The following is a 22,623-nucleotide window of genomic DNA, read 5'->3' as shown; positions in this document are numbered from 1 at the left end:
TCACTATAAGTACCTGGGACTGCAGCTAGACAGCAGACTGGACTGGTCACTCAACTTGGACTGTGTGTACAAGCAGGGGCTGAGCCTGGACTTTGTGGAGACACTTCTGCAGAGCAGTCAGGGCTATCATGAATAACACCAGCCACCCCCTGCACACCACCTTCTCCCAGCAGAGAAGCACCTTCAGCGGCAGACTGCTGTCACACAGCGCCTCCACAGACAGGCTTAGGACCTCCTCCGTGCCCCATGCCATCACGGGTTACAATGTCTCTCAAGAGGAGCAGGGGGGAGGTGGCGAGATCTGCACATGGTTGAATGGAGGGGAGATGTCAGCCTGTGCTGCAGTGTAGTGGGGCCAAGGTGTTGATGTTTTGATATTAGTGACACCTTATATTTTTGACCATTGTGAGATAGATATTAGATGTTGTGATATTAAATAGTTGTGATATTAGATGTTGTGATATTAGTGATGCCTTACATTGTAAGAAGGGTGTACCTTACCCACCATGTGGGCCTCCTGCTAATTTTCACTTGTACTTTTATTTTCATTTTATACTGTTTATATTTTAGTGATAATTTAGTATATGTCCTGTTAATGCTACATGTGTCTGCTAGTGTAGTGTATGTCTTGTGTTATGTCCTCTGGTGTCAGCGTTTCTTTTTTTTATCCAGTATTTATTCATTATGTAATGCCTGAGCAGTGGATATGTGCTATTTCCTCTGGGATTAATAAAGTATACATCTATCTAGGGGTCCTTAAGAAAGTGGGACCTGGCAGTCGTTCCGAATAAAAGCAGATCCAGCTCATATTTAAGATCATTTGGAAATAAAGATAACTTAGCTTCGAGGGTGGACAAAGTATTTGGTGCAACTTCATTTGGCATGAAGATACAACTGCTTGGTGATGATTTGATGTATAAACTTTGAATTGTTCTCAATGCATTTATTTACTTACCTTAAGTCTCACCAACAATGGTTTGACATGTTAATAAAGGTGAATTTCTATATAGCTTAGGGTACCCCGTTTGTATCCTGCATTTTTGAGTTTTGTTTCTAATCTCTGGATTTAATAACCATAATTCTCATATATGTTTCAATGTGGTGAGAGGATGCACCATTACTTCCAAGTTGAGTCTTTCAAGAGGGAGTAAAAAGTGAAGTGAGTACACCTTAACCTGCAAAAAGGCCTATCATTTATGAGAATAGCTGAGAACCTAAACAGACGTCATTTATGAGTAATACATAAAGCTCCTAGGTAACTGACAGGTAAAAGATGATGTCTGGTTTAACTTCTCTTCCAACACCAAATACTGATTTCCACTCATGTTTCAAGGTCTTGTTGGTATCTGTATGAAATGTGGTTTGTTGTAGGGGCAGTCAGGTGAGTGCATATGAATGAAATCACCAATACATTTGTAGGTTATCTGAACAGTTCAGATGCAGGTGTGAACAGCCCACACTTCAGACTGTTTATTTCATACTGCAATAAAAAAGTATGACTTCAGCAAATCATTTTCATATATTATAATACAGATGCAGAATTGAAAGTTTTTCCTTTAAACAGCCTAGTATTTTACAAGAACGATAACTACTCAGGACCTTTGAACATGTCCTTAAAACAGGACATAAGTGGGCACAAATCCTTGGGCTCTAGATTATGCTGTCATTATCCATGAACACCCAGCAGAAAACAGGGAGGCAAAAGAGAAAAGAGGGATTGAAGTGTGAGGGGGAACTTTCAATAAATAAAACATTGGCTGCAGTTTTTCTTACCTTTTCAACAATACCCCACCACCCCACCCATATATCCACACTGCAAAAAAAGACATTTCAGAGGCCAGATTTGATGTTGGTGAATCAAAATTGGGACTGAGCAGCTGATGTGAAACTCATACTGATGCCCATCCCAGAAACTGTTTTTGCCTTCTTGGCTGTTTGGATGTTGATCTGTCTGGTTTCCACAATTCCTTTTGTCTGGAGGGTTTTCACCAGATTGTAGGTCTGTAAGCATCAGGGAACACACGGTCTCAGACGTCGTCGTTTGTTGATAATTTGGAATCAAGGAATTACCAATAGTGTGCCTATTAAACAGGAAACTGACAATAACGATAAAAGCTGTGGAAGCAGTCAAGGTGGCTGCAGCAGGGTATAGAAGAATACAGCTGTTGTTCAAATTGGATAAAGTCAGCGGGGTTTACTTGGCTACAGTCCCTTAAAAGTCCTCCAAAGTCTCAATCTCTCCCATATTCAACCTCTCAGATGAGGCATTGACAGAAAAACCTGAAAAAGAAAAAAAAAAAAATCAGATATGATTCATGAAAAGAGCTGCAAAGTTGTTGTCTTTCTTCAATTTTTTAAGGATCCTTACAAAACTGTCTACACAAAAGTCAGCATGACTGATCTCTATACAGATAGGACAGGTGATTCAGATTTTAAAAACAAAATGAAACAACACAATAAAAGCTTACATTCCATTGAATTGTATGATTTTTTAAAAAACGGGAAAAAAATTAATTACATGTTAGCTGCTCTTGTATAGCCAGACCAATTACCACATTCATTTTAGTGTTGATCTATCCTTTTAAATACATGGTTTCCTCACTTTCCACAACACTTTTTCACATGTTGTTGGTGCAACTGAACATCTAATTTTTCATATGATTTGCTGTTTTCATGTCACTGGAGCAGGACATGACAACATTAACTCACTGGCTTCCTTTGACGTTAATAGATGTCAATTCAAATCCAAACGTTCATTGCAAATGATGTCTATAGACGTCAATTATGTGTATCAGAGGGAGGGGAGGGAGAGGACAGTCTGGCGACGCTCCCCTACAAATATCATACTTCTACAACAGTGTGGGTGTGAACTCTAGTGGCATGAAAAAGTTTGGGCACCCCTGATAATTTTCCAGATTTTCCTTTATAAATTACTGGTTGTTCGGATTAAAACTTTCAGTTAAATATATCATATAGCAGATGAACACAGTGGTGTTTGAGAAGTGAAATTAAGTTTATAGGATTTGCCAGAGGTGTGCAATAATTATATAAACAAAAGTAGGCAGGTGCATAAATTTGAGCATGCTAACACAAAAATAACATCAGTATTTAGTAGAGCCTGTTTTTGCAGAAATAACAGCTTCTAAATGCTTTCGATAGCTTCCAATGAGGGTCTGGATTTTGGTTGGTTATTTTTGACTACTGGTCTTCACAGCACTTCTCCAGTTTGGTTAGTTTGATGGTTGCCATCACAGTCAGCCCGCTTTAAATCACACCAAAATTTTTTGATAATATTCAGAGTGAGATGGCTATTCCAGAACATTGTACTTGTTCCTCTGCAGGAATGCCTTAGTATAATTTGAACAGCGTTTAGGGTCGCTGTCTTGTTGACGTATCCAGCCCCGGCATAAATTCAGCTTTGACTCTGATTCTTAAACATTGTTTGCAAGATCTGCTATTACGAACTGGAATTCCATGCAACCTTCAATTTTAATAGGAATGTCACTGGACACACAGCCCCAGAGCAAGATGGAACCACCATCAAATTTTACTGTGGGCAGCGAGTGTTTGTTTTGAAACACTGTTTTCTTAATCTGCCATGGGTACCACCCTGTGTTGTGTCCAAATAACTCAATTTTAGTTTCATCAGTCCAGAGCATCTCATTCCAAAATGAAGCTGGCTTGTCCAAATGTGCTTTAGCATACCTTAAGCTACTTTGTTTGTGACATGTGCTCAGACAAAGCTTCTTCCGCATTGATCTTCCATAGAGTATCCCTTTGTGCTGAGCTGAATAGTTGAACGATGCACAGTGACACCATCCACAGCAAGCTGATGTTGTAGGTCTTTGGAGCTGATCTGTGGGATGTCTGACTGTTCTCACCATCTGTTGCCTCCGCTTATCTGACATTTTTCTTGGCTTGCCACTCTGGGCCCTAACTAGAACTTTACCTGCGTTCTTCCATTTCCTCACTATGTTCCTTATAGTGGAAACTGACAGCTGAAATCTTTGAGAAAGCTTTTGGATCCTTCCCCTAAAACCATGATGTTTGACAATCTTTGTTTTCAGGTCATTTGAGAGTTGTTTTGACGCTCCTCTGTTGCCACTCTTCATAGAAAATGCAAAGAGGACAACAACTTACAACTGGCCACCATAAATACGGTGGTAGCACGGTGGCATAGTAGTTAGCACTGGTGCCTCACAACAAGGTCATGGGTTCAAACCCCAGCATTTTCAACATGACCTTTGTGTGAAGAGTTTTCTCCGGTTTCCCCCCATTATCCGGTTACCCTCATTATCAGTAAAAACATGCTTCTGAGGAATATTAGGTCATGTGTTGGCTCGTAGTGGTGGAGCACCCAGGGTGCAGCTGCTCTGGACCAACTCTCCATCTGACCTTCCAATTTTGTTGTACCATCTGTGTATAATCACAAATCAAGATCTTTAATACCCTTTCTCGTGATTGGCTTCCGCTTTTGTGTTTTAATAATTAGTGCAAAGCTATCAAATCAATGAAACAACAAGGGTGCCCAAATTTATGCACCTGCCGAATTTTGTTTAATTACTGTACACTTTCTGTAAATCCTATAAACTTCATTTGACTTCAAAATATTACTGTTTGTCTGCTACATGATATATTTAACTGAAATTGTTGATCCTAACCACTAGTGATTTTAAAAGGAAAATCTGGAAAATCATCAGAGGTGCCCAAATGAAAGCCATTGTAGGTGGCAGTAGTGCTGTGATTGGACATGCGATCAGCATCAATGAGTATAAGACAGGAAGAGACAGTGAAGATGATAGCGTTAACTTTGGAAGTCGGACAAATTCAGGTAGCTCAGATTCGTACGGAGAATATTTCATGGTAGTCCAGTGAAAAAGAGTGTCATGATCGTGAGAAAAGATGACAGAGATAATGTCTAGGATGAACGAATGGAGGTTGCTTCGAGTGAGCATCGAGTTGCTTCGATGCTCACTAGATTTCCTATAGCTGCAACAGCAAAAAAATCATATGTTGTCAAATGTAGATGCTGAACATAATTGTATACAGTGCGTCCTCGTTCCTTGTGGTCAATGCATTCCAGGAACCACACGCAATTAACAAATTCCGCGATAGGGCGATTAACTATTTATCTTAATTTTTATGGTAATTGAAACATTTATGAAGCCTCCCCATACTGATATTAAACCACCTTCTATCTGTATTACCTTTTCCCACACTCTTATCGACTGTTTAAATCACTAATGTGTCTGACATAAGTCCGAGACTCACGGACGGAGCGCAATTCCGGATGCTGTCAGCAAATAGAATGCATGTACGGTATCACGTGACTGCCTACCAAAAATGTGCGTTGAGGTGAAGTCTTGAGCGTTGATGTGCAAATGCGCAAAGGTGCACTGTATTTGTACATAAATTATTTTGCCATCAAAACCCTTCTTTTCAGTGTTATTTTATAGAAGTAAACCCTTGAGGTGTTAGAGGTGTCACTAAAGCAAAAAATACTCCCGTCTGTCACCGTTCTGCTCAACACACGTTTTTGTACAAAAATTGTGTCTTCTCCATTTTTACATCCCGCAAAGCGGTGATGTTTTGTAATTGTCAGCGTTTGTGTGTTCGTCTGTCCGTCCACCAAATATCTTTTCAACCGTGGCAGATAGAAAGATGAATGAAAAAGCACATTACTCAGGCGGCAAAGGGGATGAAAATGAGATGATGACCTTGACTTTGAGAAAACTAGGTCAAGGTCAAATTTCAACTGTTATACCTTTTTAGGTACATATCTCTGAAATCTGATGAGATATTATCACAAAACAAAAAGCAACATTTTCAGGAAGCCAGAGGCACAAAAATGTGATGACCTTCACCTTTGGAAAACTAGGTCAGTAGGTCAGGGTAAAACTTTGAATTCAGGGTTGTCGTGGGATTTTGCAGTTTCTGACTGCCTTGTTTTGGTTGTTTTTGCTGAAACCACCCTTTGTTCTACTGCTGATAACTAAAGAACCCAAGAGGCTACCAACAAAATATTTTCCTGAAGAAGAGTTAGAGGTGTCACTTTTGTTTGTTTGTGTGTATTTGTGCATATAGTCATAGAACTCAATATGCTGCAGGCCTTGATAGATTAGTCAAATGCTCCATAAAGCTGGCAGTATGGGGAACTCTGCTCTGAAAATGGCCGGTAGCCAATGAGTTAAGGAGGCTGCAGTTTTTACTCCATGTCCAAGAAATTAAACAGCTTTAATCACATGACATCACTGCTCTTATTACACAATGGAGAGATTTGGTGCGGTCTAAAGAATGAATCTGCTGTCTTTGTGCAGCATAGGATTCATGTCTGAGAGGGGAGTTGGCCAATGTTCAATCAGAGATTACTTAATGTTATAATAGATATAAAACACATTCATAAAGGATCTGAACAGCTACCATTGCTTAAAATTAGGCTAGTAAAGGATTCCGTTTCTCAAGGAAATGTAAACAAAGGCAAACTCAAGATAAATTTATACGCCTCTATAAAGAATATGTGAAGTGTCACTGAAGTGAGGTGAATAAGAAGATCGAGTAGCCCATAATCCAACTACAGACAGGGGTAAATCTACATTATCACTCAGGTGTTGTGATCTAGATTTTTGCATCTAACATTTTAAAATAAAACTCAAAATTTGGATATTGAAAAGTGCAGTAAGCAGAAGTATTTGAATCAAAAGAGTCCAATAAATATTATATGGTGCAACATTACAATCAGGATGTAAATTGTTGTGGGCGATCATTCCTTTACATTTCTACCTCTGCTGAAAGAATTTTATCCTTGGGGTGACATCCCAAAAAAAGAAATAACGGGTAGGTTTTCTTACAGGAAGCCTATAGTCTATGTTGCTGGCACTAACTTTCCACCTGACCCGAATTGTCAGCAGTCTTGATGTTGACAAACGTCCCCAGAAAAAGCAATACATTGTGTGTTAGTTCACAGAGATGTGTATAAAAGGACAAAACGCTGAAGATGACACATCCAACAGGAATGCGGGAAAGGCCGCAATATAGTCTGACATGAGAGCAAACTGTTCACTTAATCTTATATTTGCTGAGTTATTTTGGCATGACATATGAAATCTTAATCTACAGGGTGGTAATGTTCCGATTTACAGACCGTTCACATTAGGCTAAATCCTCTTGTCCTGTTCGTGTTATCGGCCCTTATCCATGGTCCTGAAACTTAATTGGGCCATCTTCCAGATCGTGGCCGGCACAAAAAAAATGTTTCTGTCTTTTTTGAGTTTGTATTTAATATGAATGCTCAACTGTTTGGAATCTGACCTCATAGGTCCTACCATTACCCTAAAAAAGATTTAAGCATGTTGATTGCTTACTTTTCATGATTATATCTGAAAGTGTATGTTTTTTTCTTCTTTCAAGAGTCGCCACAGCGAATCAGTTGGCTCCATCTAACCCTGTCTTCTGCATCCTCTTCTCTCACACCAACTACCTTCATGTCCTCTTTTACTACATCCATGAACCTCCTCTTTGGTCTTCCACTAGGCCTCCTGCCTGGCAGTTCAAAACTCAACAATGTGTTTTCTTTGACAGAAATCTTCCTTGTGGTTGTTTTTGTGGTCTACAATTTAAATGTCAATCATATGAATGAAGCATTACACCTATAAAGTAAGGCCCTAGCAGCGAATCTTTGTAGAATCTTCAATTTAGGTATTTGCTCTCACCAAGGAGGCTCGGGTCAGCACGGACCATCTTCTGCTTCTTTTTCTTCTTCCCTGAGGTGACAGTCTCAAAGCGCTGCTGCTGGGCACTCGTGTGGTTGGACTGGTAAAGAGACGAAGATCCAGTTCCTGGCCATACAGAATCCTGACCACAAAAAAATATGGATTTTAAAGACTGAATGGACTGATGGACTTATGTTCTATGATACCAGCAAAGTCCCACTTTCTTTTTGCCTTAATGTCATCCAGTATTCATTTAAGGCATAACTTTATCGAGTTGGGAAATGGGTTCTGTTTTCATATCGACTGCATTTGAGGAAGAACACCTCTGCCAATCAGAGAAATGGTCGACTTCACAGCTAGAAATGCCACCGACACATGACTTCTGGTTTAAATTACAAATCACCACAAATTAAAACAATGAAGAACATAAACCACCATGATCTGAAGAGACATTACATCAAACTTTGACTAGCAGGAGGCATGTGGACCACTCGATTATACTGTAGCACCATGCCAGCCTCTGAACAGAGAAAGAGTTGGACACTCAGATCTACCAACATGCAACATGAAGATCAATATATTTAGTGTATGCATCTATTAGGACATTCACCTCTTGTTTTGTGCACACTATTGACAGGGGGAGAGGGAAAAAAATCAAATGAAGCACAAATAGGCGTTCTTCCTTAGAGCTTCATGAAAATTGGAGATATTTTTTCTGTAAACTCACAGACATTCCTCAGTCTTGCTCACCTGTTTCTGCTTCAGGACTTGCTGTTGGTTGTGTGGAGGTTGTTTCTGTTGGTTAGCATTCTGTTTGGCACGGCGTTCAAGGAATTGCTTGGCAAAATCCTTGGCTTCGGCAGTGTCTCCCAGATAAGCCCTGACGTAGTCGTGTACCTCATACGAAGAGTCCACTTCTTTCAGGAAAGATGCAAATGTGGGAACTGGTAGAACGAAAGGGACAGACAGAGAACATTGGTGAATTTCCGAGAATGGTTCAACAATTATAGAGCCTTTGAAAAACAGATTTTAAAATCGTACCGTCCAGATTGTTGGCTGTGTTGAGAGTGTGTAGAGTTTGCTCACACCACTGCATGAAGGTGTCCTGCTTGCTTTTACTAACCCCTTGAAACAATTTTAACAGCTTCTCCTCCTCTTCTACCTTCTTATTGGCCCGTCCACTCAAAGAGTTACTTTACAAGCAGGCAAAAATGAAAATTTAGGCTGTTATGCTGTCTCACTACTCATTCACTTCATATGTTAAGATATGGTTGTGACATTCTTTAATTTAGGCATTCTTTGTCAGTACCTGAGGTTGGCATTGCCTTTATTGTTCTTCTGTGTGCTCCCTTTTCTGGGTTGGGGAGGCTGCTGAACAGCCTCTTTCGCAGCTTCATCCCAGAAACCCATGTTAGAGTTGTGGGTGTCACCCCAGATACTGCTGGAATCTGAACTCCAATTAGGGCAGGAGCTGGTATTCACAGAACCCCACACTGAGTTACTGAGAGATGTCTGTGACAAGAAGGAGAAACTGTCATTGACCTAACACTTGTTCCTAGAGTTACACTCTTCATCTACATATAAATCTCTTACAGTCCTGGTTTGATTGCGGCTCTGTTGAGGGACAATGGGAAGTTGTTGTGGATGTTGCTGCTGCTCCTTTCGCTGTTTCATCTGCTGGGCTTCCTCTCTTTGAATCTCAAGCAAAGATTTGGTGATAGCTGGCTGTTTGGCCACACTTCCCCAACCAGATAGCTTGGCCTGAGGCTGCTGAGCCAGTTGTATGGCCTGTTGCTGCTGTAACTTCAGGAGCTCCTGTTGCTGACGCCAATGCTTAAAGGGAGAAGATAGAAATGCCTGATATGAATTACCTTTTCTGAAAACGGCATGTGACTAAATAACCAGAATAACTTCTAAAGTGCTTCTAAAGCACCATTTTTACTCCTGAAAATTAAATGACATTAACAATAATTAAAATGACGAAACTTTTGAAAGGTAGCTAATGCTAGTTGTTCTTACATCCTCCCGTGCTTGTCGCTCTCTCTCCTCTTCCAGTTTCTGGATTTCAGCCAGTGACAGGGTGTTCTGAGGCTGGTTGAGAGTGTTAGATGACTGCTGGCCCCACTTTGAAGAGGATGGAAGCTTAAGAGGAGGACATGGTACAGTCACTTGAAATACACTAGCATCATTTATTTAGATGGAGTGATCCTTTGTCTGAATCTGCCTTGTGGCTGAGCATAACATGGTAATAGTTCACCAGTAAAATGACCTTTACTGTCCACTCTACAAACTGGTTGTTACTAACACGTGTGTGTGTGTGTGTGTGTGTGTGTGTGTGTGTGTGTGTGTATCACACACCCACAGGTAGAGTGGCAGGCAGTGACTTTGAGATGCGCCTAATGAGCAGCTTATAAAATGGGATGGCACCTTGCTCAAGGACGCCTCGGCAGGTGAACTGGCACCTCCTACTGTCAGTTCACTCTCCGAAATATTTTTGCCCGGAACGGGTCTTGAATGGCGACCCTCCAGTCCCCAGCCCAAGACTTTGTCTACTGAGCTACTGTCACCCCTAAAGGTAAAGCGGCAGGAAGGAGCTGACTAACATCTAATTGGCTGAAATAATGAGGGCTGATGATATGGCTATATCCACATTAGTACAAGTAAAGTTCTCAAGGTAACTCCACTGAAGGTATTACATGAACATTTCTATCCCTCACCTTCATTTGAGCCAGTTGCTGCTGCTGTTGCTGCTGTAGTCTCCTGAGGGCCTCTTGCTGCTGCTGCCTCTGTCTCTGTAGCTCCTGTTGTCTTTGGACTTCCTGTTCTCTCCTCTTCTGCTCCTCCTCTTGCTGTTGGGCCAGAGCAGCCGCTGCTGCAGCAGCTTCTTCTTCTGCTCGCTTTTCCTCCTCATGCCTCCTCAGTGCTTCAAGCTCCTCTTGCTTTCTGCGCTCTTCCTCCTAGTGAGGTTGAGTTATTGCAATTAAGTGGCATTAAAAAAGTCCAGAAAGGACATCAAATCCTGTTAGCTTACCTGTTTGCGAAGGAACTCCTCTTGTTTCTTTCTCTCTTCCTCTTCCCTCCGCCTCTCCTCTAGTCGGCGGAGGGCTTCCTCTTGTACCAGTCTCTCCTCTTCCTCTTTTTGCCTACGATGTGCCTCTTCTTGTTCTCTTTGCCGTCTTAATGCTTCATCCTAAGATTTACAACTCAGTGAGTCTCAACTTTCTACACCATTAGAGAAGGTAACTCATTTTGAAACAGCAGATCAAAGACTTTAAGATACATCAAAAGCTCCACCTGTTTCTGCCGTGCCAGCTCTTCTTCTTTCAAACGTTTCCGTTCCTCCTCTTGTCGAGCCAAAAGGGCCTCCTCCAGCCGTTTTCTCTCCTCTTCCTCCCTTTTAGCTCTCATTTCTGCCTCACGTCGCTCCATTTCCAACTGTAGGAAAATTTTAAAAAACAACAACACACTATTGAGGTATACTCTACAATAACATAACAAAAACGGAGGATAAGGGAGATAGTTTGTCATCACATCTGTTGACCTAACATAGGACTGTAAATTTTGGGACTGCTTGCTCTGAACACTTAGAATGTCAACTCCTCAAGAATTTAGATTAAATACTATTAACCTTTGCAGACTTTGCCTTTTCAAACTGTTGCATCTGCTCGATGGTTGGTGCTTGTGCCATGGAGTCTATGGGTAAATCCCACACACTGCTGCCATCCCATGCTGTTGAGAGTAATTTGGAAACATGAGTGACACTTGCTTTATTGTGATACGGACTTGTTCATTTGCTTTTGTGTGTTTTGTGAAGAAGTGAACTTTCCAGGTAATTAAAGGTAGAAACTCACTGCCTGGAGAAGCTTGTTGGAGGTTTGGTGTGCAGGATGCCTGAGACGTCGGGTTCTGCATTTCCCACACAGAACCTGATTCTGGTCCAGACAACGACCGAGTAACTGGAGGTAGGAGGCTCTCAGATGCTCTAAGAAACGCAAGAATAAATAAATGCTAGCAACTTATGTGCCAGTGCAACACAAACATGCTGTAATATTGCGTGCGCATGTGTATTGAACCTCATCTTGAGAGCTTGGTATTGCTGTAGAATCAGATTGATCTGTTGTTGATGTTGCTGCTGTTGTTGAAGAGGTGCTGAGCTAAGAGCTGCAGCTTTCTGCTGGGCCAAGGCCTGAGCATACTGCTGTCTGATCAGTGAAAGGTCAACGGATTACAAAATTATTAACTGATCATTGATCTATTATGACAAACATATCAAATCTATAACTTATTCCTGTGCTTCATTCACAAGTATCTTCATACATACAGATTTTTATAAGATTGTTTACAAATTTGTGTATTTAAATATTTTAATATAATCCATACACAACCATGACACAACTAAATTATGAAAACTGTCAGATCTGAGATGCATGTACCTGAGGAGGTATTGATATTGGAGCTGCTGTAATTGGTAAAGGTTGAGAGCATTGAGCTTTTGTTGTCTCTTCAATCTTTCTTGATCACCATCCCCCTGCATTACACAAGAGAGCCAGAATTGTCATACAAACACAAATAGCTACAAACAAGTGATACTGAGAGAACAACTACAGTATTTTCTGCACTAAAAGCCTTTAATTTCTTAATTCCTTATAATACAATGTGCCTTGTATATGAAAAAAGTTTTAAAATAGACCATTCATTAAAGATGAGTTCTCAGATGCGTTTTATAATCCGGTGCGCCTTATGTACGAATTTTTAAAAAAAAATAGGCCATTCATTGAAGGTGCGCCGTATAATCCAGTGCACCTTATAGTGCGGAAAATACTATACTGTACTTTGGGGTCAACATTCTTATGGTGACTTAACAATCAAGTGAAAGAAAGAAACATTCAGCAGTGCAAATGCTATCACACCTTTTTATGTTCAAGCAAGGCTCTCATCATCAGCGCAATATATTGTTTCGTGTTTTAATTTTTACTTCACAATGATCAATGAGTAAAGGTTTCTTTTACTCTCTCTTTTACTCTCCATTCCTGATTTGAAATCAGAAATCTACCTTTCTGGGCAAGACGAACGGAGTATAGACTTGGGATAGAAGTGGAGTGGAGTATAAAGGAACTGCTTCAGTAATTCATACTTCATCAAAACTGGCAATTTAAAATCAAAATAGAAAAGTATTTTCTTCCCTTTTAAACGACGATCGACGGGAGAAAAATTTCAATTTCTAGAGGAAAAATCTTCACAATTAAACTCAGAGCAGAGACAGCTATTGAAACATTTCACAGCCTCACGAGAGATTCACCCAGAGCATCTTAGTCATATAAACGGTGGAGTACCACACCACCTAGAGATCATTGCTGATACCTGCAGCTTACTGCTGATAAGATTACAAAGCAAGCCTTTGAAAATAAAGGAATAAAATGGAACATATTTAGAAGACAAATACCTGCAGAGGTGGAGGGGCAGGGCCTGGAGTGAATGGGACCCTACCCCATATCTTCATGATTTCTCCAAGCGGTTGAAATACTTCGTCGCATCCTCTTTTGACTAACAGAGACATTGTGAAGTAACCAGCCTGGAACCACTCAGTCATTTCCTGATTACTGAATGGACCTAAGAGAACAGAAAAAAAGGAAAAAGTATATTCACTGACTACCAGGAATACTTTTTTTTTTAATTAAATAAGTGTGAAGTCTCTAACTCAACCTTAGGGCATATAAATCTTGTTCCTAATCTCACCCTGTACTTCCCCTTGCGGGTCTTTGTAGAACCACTTCAGGGCAGCCTCATGTGTCAGTGGCAGACCTGCAGGCTTGGGCTTCTCCGAGGTCTTTGCTGTAAATCTGTCATCATCCACCACACCATCCTGTAAGTATGCCACCATCTTTTCTGCCTCCTGGAGAGTAAAAGAGAGGAATTTAAGAGGATATTACATTACTCATGATCTGGTTAAAAGACATACAGGTACACACACAACTTTCATTCCTCTTTGCTAATCTGTCAACTCATTCACTATGAAGATTTTATAACCCGGAAGTTGTGTCACAACTTCTATCGATAATTTTTTTTTTGTATAAATTGAATGGTAAATCACTTTGAAAGTGTAGGGATGTCATATCACTGATATTCCCATCAGTGAGTAAGAAGATATCTCAAATGACTGTTAGCAGAATTGCACTTGTGGGAAGCACTACTACCTCTTGACAAATTTATGTGTTAAAAACCTACTAGAGTACCTGTTCAAAGTGTTTCAGTCCCTCATCTTCATCTGTGTCATGTGGAACTGGTCTGCCAATAGATGTCAATATAGTTGAAGAGAATGGCAAAGCGTTGTTAACTGCCACAGGAACCTCCATGGACTTCTGTTGTGGGACTTGAACTGTGGGTGACGGGACTGACACTTCTGCGTAACAGTCAGAGGAAAAAAGATAATATTACATTTTCCAGGTGGGAAGTACAAGATGGCAAAGTTTCATTTGATATATCTCACCTCTGAGCGTAGTTGAAATGTGGGTCATGGGCAGGGCCTCCACCATGCTATTTGATATAGGGATGTGCATTGGGACATTGCAGGGTTCTGGTGGAAGCTCAAGAGGTGGCTGTCGTTCAGCTGGTCTCTCAAGCTCCTCAGTTCTACTGGGCTGACTCTGGGACAGATGTTGGCCAGGAGACTGGGGCTCTGACAGTGGGTTAGCAACCGGTGAAACAGCAGGCAGAGCCTCTTCTGACACCCTTGCCAACTCTTTGAAAGACAAACCACAGGTTAAAATGGGATCAAACTAAACCACACTATGATCCTTATCAAAAAACACAAGTTGTAATGATGGTTGATGTTACAGATGAAAAAGAAATTCATCACAGTCATTTTTTTGATCATCTGATCTTGATTGCCACCATTAAAATACAGCTTTGTTATTGGGTTGTGGGTGGTCTAAGCAACAACTTTGTGCTAACAGGATTAAAAAGAAGTGGTGGAACTTATATCTGTCAAGAACTGTGACCCACAAATATGTTTAATACATTGTGGCTGAGGGTGTTACAAACATTTGTGCAAATTCTGGTGTTGAAGCAACAGAATGCTGAATGGAATTACATTCAGCTGCAAGATCCATTTAACAAAAGCCATTTGAAGACAAAGTGGTGCCAACAACAAGGTTCACACAGTAATCACACAGTGATCACTTTCAAATTATAAAATAATCAGATGTCCATTTTCCTGATCAAGTATGCATATATAGTGCGCCCTCGCACATCAACACTCATCGCAGATTTTTGGTAGGCAGTCACGTGATACCGTACGCACATTTTGTGTGATACAAAAGTGCTTTAAACAGAGTGTGGGAAAAGGTAATCCAGACAGAAGGTGGTTTAATATCAGTACGTGGGGGTTCATAAACGTTTAAATTACCGTAAATAATAAGATAAATAGATCTTGATCGAGGATTCCTCAATTGCGTGTGGTTCCTGGAACGCAGTGACCGCTAAGAACGAGGGCGCACTGTAGCATCAATATACAGCAATATCCATGGTTATTGATTTTCCAACCTATTGAAACTGTTTCCAGATGCCATAGCCCTAATTTTCCCCTCATCAACAGATTGATTACAAAACAATTAGAAATAAATTGCCATGCGACAGTCATGTTTGAACTGTTCAATCATGTGTATGAATAGTGCCTTGAAGATTACTGAAAGTCATAAAGGACATCAAATATGTATTTCAGCCAATAACCACACATGGGCTTGGAAAAAGCAGAAATTAAGAAGGAGAGACTAGAGCAGGGGGTTCCTGTTGGTGAATTATATTGCAGTATGTGCCCCCTGCCCCTAAGCACTAACAAAATGTTTAAACTCAAGGAGACAGAAAGTTGAACCATGTCACCAGTCCTGGCCAACTACCCTGAAAGTAATGTGTCACCAAAACATTCCATCCAGAGTGTAAAATTAAATAAGGGAAATAACTGAAAGTTTTTAAAGACAAATTCCAATGGATGAAGAATTCCAATTCTTGCATACGTATCATTTGACATCATATCAATTTATGGTGAAGCTTAAAATAAAACACAAAATGTCTAAAAAATATATCAGCGCTCAAAAAATGGGACTGACCTTTTCGTTCAACTTCTCTCTTTGCCTCCATTTCAGTTTCTTTGGTCTCCTTGGGCTGAGTCTCCCCTTCCTCCAGCCCCTCTTCATCCTCATCCAATGGTTTAAAGTCCAGTTCTCCCTCCTCCAGGATTGGCTCTTTGGAGGCTTTCTGTATAGATAACAAAAATCACAATTTACACGAACATGCATTAATAGATGCCATTCCAGTGCTTCAACTGATATGGTTTGTAATTCACTGGTAATATTATTTCTCAAGTCTTGTCTTACTTTGAGTGAGAGAAATGCCCCTGATGAGTCGAAGGTTCCTGCCTCCTCATCTGCATCTTCCAGGCACCACTCTGGTAGGCTGTCCCTCTCATCCTCCAGGCTGCCACTGCCTGACCGTGGCCTCCTATAGCCACGTTCGTCTTCTCTGGCATCAAAAGGGAAACGACGGCGTGGATCTGTGTGTTCCCGCCACCCTGCAGATCGAGGACCATCTGGGGACAACGATTCAATCCTTAACAATCGTAAAACCATCTCAAGATAGTAGCAAACATATCACCTTACTCTGAACACAGCAAAACTAAAACCACATGTACATTAACCAAAGATCACTGTATGGATAACATAGTCAGCGCACTGCCTACCTGGGCTCGGGGGACACCACCGGTCACCATCTCGCCGTGAACCTGCCAGACGCCAGCCCCCCTCGTCATCTTCACCATTCTGATCATCACGAGAAGAGCGCCAGTTCTCACTCTCTGCACGTGTGAAGTCATGCTTTCTTGGTAGGCTTCCTGCAACATCCTCGTAGTTGCCTCTGACTGCACAGAAAAGTAAGTTGGGTGATGCTTGAAAAGTAAAGCTACTAATATGACTGATAAATCTGAACAACCTGCAAGTCAATTACTGAAAAAAGCTCACTTACTGTGATTCATCTGAAAATGCCCCGGAGCAGCATCAACTAGGTTTACAAAAGGTAATGAGTAAATAAATTATTGTGCTTTGCCAATGAGTGTAATATGTGTGGATTATTTGTGCTACAATATTTAACACCAACCTGGGTCCTTTCGACCTGGCTTTTCAAATCTTCTATCGCCCCTGGTAAGAAACCAAAACCACACATTTTGTAAAATCATAGGGGAAAGGCATTTAATTTCTGTACAGCACATATTTACAATACGTACATAATTCAAAGAAGGCTTACATTTTACATTTATAAGATGAGTGATTTTCATACCTTTCTTCCCAGCTTTGGGAACGGTGCATCTCTCTCCCTCCACGACCAAAACCTTCTACATCATCAAAACTTCTTTGGTAAAACCCACCATCTCCTCTTCCCCGGCCTGGAAACAATCCAATATTAACATGACATTAAGGGCCCTGGTAGATGTTAAACTTTATACAAACCATCTATCTATTACATCTATCAGTAACAGGTGCACAAGGTTACCAAATTGGACAAAATTTAACCAGGTTATAGAAGTTTGCCAAATCATGGCGCTGAAGCTTTGAGGACAAATGTTGCATCTTTCGTTTGAAAGCATTAACTACTTATTAATTAACTGAGTCGGCTGCATCAACAAAAGCCTCTTTCACCATCTCGGAAAGACTTCTTGTTCTGAACGATGAGGTGCCGGCTTTGGCTTCTGAAATTGGCTGTGAGAAAAATCACTGCTGTCTGGACAACTGGCTTTTTTAGTACCTTCACCTTTCTCTGCTCACTTTTTAGCAGAAAGTTGATGTAATTTGTTTTATTACTTAGTTCAGGATCCCTTTTCATTTTTATGCTTTCTTAAGTTTAATATAAAAACAAAAACAAAAATACAAGGGCTAAAAATTGTAGGTAATTTGCTAGTGTTGTTGGGTTGTTAGTGTTGTTGTTAGTGTTGGTGACCATGGTTCAAGAAAAAGAGTGACTTGCTGCACTCCATTTCAATTAAGTGACGGGATAAATGATAGGCTGACACCCATTTTTTTAATGCCATGTGATCTACCCGAACTACCGTCGCGATATACCAAAAACACCGTTGCAATCGACTGGTTGATTGCGATCGACTTACTGAGTACTCCTAGTGTAATGTATTAAGAACTGGATGTACAGTTCAAAAAAGGTCATATTTAATTCATCTGATTGAAGATGCACTGATACTCGTATTGGGCATATGGTACTGCATTGGGCTTACTCACACTAAAAATTACCAGAGCACCAGACACCACTTTGAGATAAAGTAACATTAACATAGGCAATCCTTTGCTTGACAGTTCAGATGTCGTGTGAAATAAAGTTCCATTAAGAAATTTGATTTAATCCTGGAAGAACCAGCACAATGCTACTTCAAGAATTTTACTAATGCTATCAGCATTTTAACAACTACAACCAACTTTGCAGCAAATACTGTTAAAAAAAAAAAAAAAGCCCAGACACAATCCATGGTCTCTTAAAGTAACTAAAGTGTTTACGGTACTCTGCATGGTTCTTGAGGTTCAACCATTATTGGTTGTGGATGCAAATTGTCATGAAGAGGCCAAACATGAAGTTCTACATCAGACAATCCTAGCAAAGCAGCACGACTCTGTGCCAATATATCAGCTGCCTGTTACACATCAATTCAGAACTATTTACAGTTATAGCTTTCTTATTCTGGTGATGAACTGGAGTACTGCTTCATTGTTGAGCAGTCTTTATAGATCAGTTTAATGTCAGTGAATTGATGAGAATTTTATCCTGAAGAGACGTGCCAATAAATTACATGTGACGAAAATAAAACATGGATTGAGAGTAAATCGCAAAGTTAAAATAAAATACTTGCACTGGTACTCTGAATCAGCAAGCATTCATATATAAATACTAATATTTGGACATCAGTGTTTCCTTACATTTGATATAAATTGGCACCAGTGTTAAAACCTACTCACACCATGTGGTGACGATCAGTAAGCTTACAAACAGCACTGAAACATAAACAATGCAGTCTTAGCATGTGTAAAACAATCAGATTTTACAAGTGGTACCATCATCAAAACTTCAAGTAGGCTATTAAATGTTTGAGGCACACCATTGAAGAATTTTATCAACTGGTGCCAAGTATCACAATACCTGCAGAATGATAGTATTACAGCCACGTGTCAAGTTGTGACCAAATTGGAGTGATCCTTCACTGTATGCAGTTGTTAAGACTTTTGAAACTATATAGATAGAACAACTAAAAAAATGTGAAAATATTAAACATTCCATGTGCTTCAACAGCCCAATATCCACCTACTACTTATTGAGATGAAAAACGAAAAATGACACATTCACGTATAATGTTAGTTCATACCTCTACCCCTTGAGGTACTTCGGCCTCTTGGTGCCCCTGCTATCGGCCCACTACCTCGCCCTGTCAGTCGTAGTACAGCTGCACTGTTTACAGACATGGAAAAATTTCTCTGCAAATGCAAAACAGGGAAGGGAACAAAGAGGGAGGAACAGCAGGGTCTCAGTTTTCTTCCTTGCACTTTCATTGTATTGTATTTAGTGTCCTCTGGTAAAAGTCATGTGTAAATAAAGAAATCACAATTTATCTTAGTCTAGTGATAACTAAGAAATTGCTTCTATTTTAGAAACAGGTCTCATACTGGCAGGTAGTCCTACCTGTTCCTCTTCTGTAAAAGACACAAGTGCCAAAGGTGGCAAGGGCTCCTCTTGCAATATGGGCAGGAACTCCTTATCGTGCAGGTCTATTGGGATCTGGAAGGACGAAATAAATACTAACTTCAGTTTTAAAATGAACACAACATTGAAATAATCACACTAAAAAAGGAAAAATGATGTTTAATCGCAACAGTAATATGCATGTGAATCACAAAAAAAACAAAAACCCCAAAACAAAACATCAACACAAACCTTGTTGTCCTTTACATAAAGTGCTAACATTTCTTCTCTTCCATATCGATAGTCTGCAAGTTTGTACTTTGGCAAAGCAGGTGAGAGTGGCGGAGAGGCAACCATGCAGCCACTTCCCCCGCCACCACTTCCACCCCCAGACAGGGCACGGAGCCTACAGAGAAACAGTGGACAGTTATAACAGAATGACCAGTGCATGGGAGACAGCACTAAAACTGAGGTGGAACATGGCATGTCTGAACATGTGTTGAAAAGAATTACCATTCTGGTCCAAAGTTAAGTGTTTGGGTTTCAGCCATTTTTCCTCGAAGTTCTACAAATAAGAAAAAGCAAAGCGCAAAATTAATGCAATATCTATGTAAATACCAAAGATTTTGTCAGTCATTTGGAATGCATTCCAGCTTTGGGGGTTTATAGCTCACTCCACTAGCAGACAAGGAGTGTACAATTTCAATCTACTAAAGCTATTTTAAGAACTCTCCCCTCCCTGCAAATGGGGTATGTCACACACCGGTAATTGACAACATAAGGGAAGCCTCTACTTAAGTAAATAAAATAATGCCTATGAATGCTAGAAGTTGAATTGTGCCTCTCCTGTGAAAACATTCCCACACTGTTCTAGGCGAGGGTTTATCACTGGTCGGCTCACAACATCAGTTACCATATGGGAAGCAAGATGAGCCACGTGTTAGTTAGTAGTTAACAATAACTACAGCAACTCCGCTACAGGTCGCAACATTTGAGGGGTTTCTTCCGCACGCTTTGCACATTTGCAGTGTTCACATGGAATTACTGTCAGTTTACCAAAAGTTACAGCTGCACTGAAGTCAAGCAACTTTAAAGAGCCAAAGTCTAGCTTTTCATGATAAAAATTCTCATTAAATTGATGGTATCGGACATATAATTTTGACCAGATTGAAACGGATTAAGAAAAATCAGATCATTGTGTTGTTGTAAAGTTTTGTGTAGATACATTTTTAAAACGATATAAAATTTCTCAGGAAATTATGGACTACAAAGCTTTTGTCTCGTTTTAAGACGATCACTCCTGTTAAGGGTGGACACGATAGCTATGTTATTGAATAATGTGACGGTATCTTTCATCGATCGGTAATAAATAAACATGTAACATTGAACTACATTAACTTGACATTAGCTAAAGTAGAACGCTAACCAACTGTTCAAAAAATCAACGTGGATATTTACTTGCGCGAAACTATTGCTTGGCATATTACATGCGTTTGTTGATGTTTAAAACTGACACAAGAATCAAAGTTATATCAAATAGTGAGAGTAAAACTGTAGCTAACCATGTTAAAGTCCACTTTACACTATTCTAGTTGCTACAGCAGCATTCTCAACGAAGCGAGAGCCGTCGGAGGTTAAGCTAGCATGCTAGCTAACGTTAAGTGCAGTTAGCGATGTAGCCCAAGTTGCTAGCTAGCAGTGTTTTATCTCAACATGGCTAGCTAATCTATTTAGGTAGTTCCCAAGAATGAAGAAACACTCCCACTGACAGTAATGTAGTTTAACATCTAAAACGATGAACTGTAACATATTTTATTAAACAAATACCCACACGGCTCTACCACAAATTAATCCATACCCCAATCATTTGCAGCTAGCGAGCTAAGAGATAGGCTAGCTATGGATGGCCTTCGAGCAGCCAGAATCAACAACAAAATTTCCTTGTCAAACCGTCCCGCACCTCACACGGCCCGGACAGGCGTACAGAGATACTGTAGCTCGGTGCTGCAAGGCCACGTAAACATAGTGGTTTATCAACAGTTCCAAGGGCCCCTGTTCGTCAGAAGAGGGCTCTCTGACATAGCACTTTACTTAAATGTACGATTTTACTTTGCTAGTGTACGAAACTTTGGCTGTCTTACCTCTGCTTGTTCTGACAGCACAAGGTTTGTATGCGAGTTGTGTGGCTCTCTGTCTCTCTATCTCACTGTCTCTCTCCCTCTCCCTCTCTCTCTCTTCGTTTTCCACAAGATGGCTGAGTGCGAGTCACATGACATCAGATAAAGCCCGTATGCTGTTGAAAGATTTGCTGACCTGTATGTATGTATTCACAGGCAACAGGCGGACCAATGTATTTAACACGTTGAGGTTGGGTTTGCAACATGCTGGTCATGTCGCTTGAGTATCCTGACCCACTAGTTCAGACTAATGTTGACCTCTTCTACAGACGTTGCGAAAAGGACATAATTAATTAAAAGATTCTCCAAAATTGTGAATACAAAATGAAGACACAGTCGTGCTCATATAGTTCTACGTATTATTTTTCCCCCCGAAATTGTTATACTTTTTTTGTTATTTCTACGTCAGATTATGAGCGTCTCCCGTAATAGACTGTATTTACAAAGTGTAAATTTAACTTCGGCACTAACGTGACCGGCGAACTATTGAGATGTGCGGCCTTTAAAGCTACTTGTAGACACATCACCATGATTCAGAGGATCAATTCAATATTAGTACTTTTAAATATTTTTTACTCTCACGACTTTAAACAGCCATGTGGCTCGTTGGTCTAGGGGTATGATTCTCGCTTAGGGTGCGAGAGGTCCCGGGTTCAAATCCCGGACGAGCCCGGTGCTTTTTGTTGTCTGTTCGTATTATTATTTCCATATTATTATTTTACTAGTGGAATTAAGTAGTAGTACTTTATTGATCCCTTAAGGAGGTTCCGTTAGGTATATTGACATCTGCGTCGCACTACACACAGCACATGGAGAATCAGAATCACAGTCTTTATTTGTCATGCTGAGCACACAAAAGCAAACAGAAAAAGCACACAGAAAGAAGTACCAACACGTAGAAAGTATAAAAATAAAACACCATGAAATATACATATAAAAAGGCATAAATACGCATAATCGTGATCCCTGATACATCCCATAAGGATCAGTTTGATCAAATTGATCAAATCTCC

At 40.3% G+C, this 22,623-nt stretch overlaps 1 protein-coding gene and 1 non-coding gene across 2 annotated transcripts; one reads left to right on the top strand and one right to left on the bottom strand.

The window, feature by feature from the left end:
- Window positions 1-1,421: 1,421 nt before the first annotated feature.
- On the bottom strand, window positions 1,422-21,674 carry gigyf2 (GRB10 interacting GYF protein 2). The gene is made up of 29 exons (XM_068340670.1): window positions 21,575-21,674; window positions 19,947-19,998; window positions 19,686-19,839; window positions 19,434-19,529; window positions 19,120-19,228; window positions 17,037-17,142; window positions 16,857-16,897; window positions 16,725-16,760; window positions 16,444-16,620; window positions 16,082-16,293; window positions 15,815-15,962; window positions 14,197-14,448; window positions 13,943-14,109; window positions 13,446-13,602; window positions 13,153-13,319; window positions 12,143-12,237; window positions 11,783-11,911; window positions 11,561-11,691; window positions 11,338-11,438; window positions 11,004-11,144; window positions 10,741-10,899; window positions 10,427-10,666; window positions 9,729-9,851; window positions 9,303-9,542; window positions 9,019-9,221; window positions 8,751-8,902; window positions 8,460-8,653; window positions 7,710-7,851; window positions 1,422-2,280 (listed from the first exon to the last, which is right to left on the bottom strand). Exons 2-29 carry the CDS (start codon window positions 19,982-19,984, stop codon window positions 2,213-2,215), a joined length of 3,978 nt encoding a protein of 1,325 aa, XP_068196771.1. The 5' UTR covers window positions 19,985-19,998; window positions 21,575-21,674; the 3' UTR covers window positions 1,422-2,212.
- Window positions 21,675-22,210: 536 nt separating this feature from the next.
- trnap-agg (transfer RNA proline (anticodon AGG)) lies at window positions 22,211-22,282 on the top strand. Its single transcript has one exon. It is a non-coding gene; the product is annotated as a tRNA-Pro (tRNA).
- The last annotated feature ends 341 nt before the right edge of the window (window positions 22,283-22,623 follow it).

The sequence above is a fragment of the Antennarius striatus genome, chromosome 18, assembly GCF_040054535.1.
Source record: "Antennarius striatus isolate MH-2024 chromosome 18, ASM4005453v1, whole genome shotgun sequence".
Taxonomy (NCBI): domain Eukaryota; kingdom Metazoa; phylum Chordata; class Actinopteri; order Lophiiformes; family Antennariidae; genus Antennarius; species Antennarius striatus.
Note: the sequence above shows the minus strand (reverse complement) of the source record. Positions and strands in the feature narration are given on the sequence as shown.

What these genes read in the sequence shown, in the direction of transcription:
- gigyf2 (XM_068340670.1), bottom strand. Translation starts at nt 19,984, where the DNA reads ATGGCTGAAACCCAAACACTTAACTTTGGACCAGAATG. An exon ending in CCCGCAAGGGGAAGTACAGG is followed by an intron (nt 13,320 to 13,445) that starts GTGAGATTAGGA and finishes CTGTTCTCTTAG; the next exon opens with GTCCATTCAGTAATCAGGAA. An exon ending in AGGAGTTCCTTCGCAAACAG is followed by an intron (nt 10,667 to 10,740) that starts GTAAGCTAACAG and finishes CAACCTCACTAG; the next exon opens with GAGGAAGAGCGCAGAAAGCA.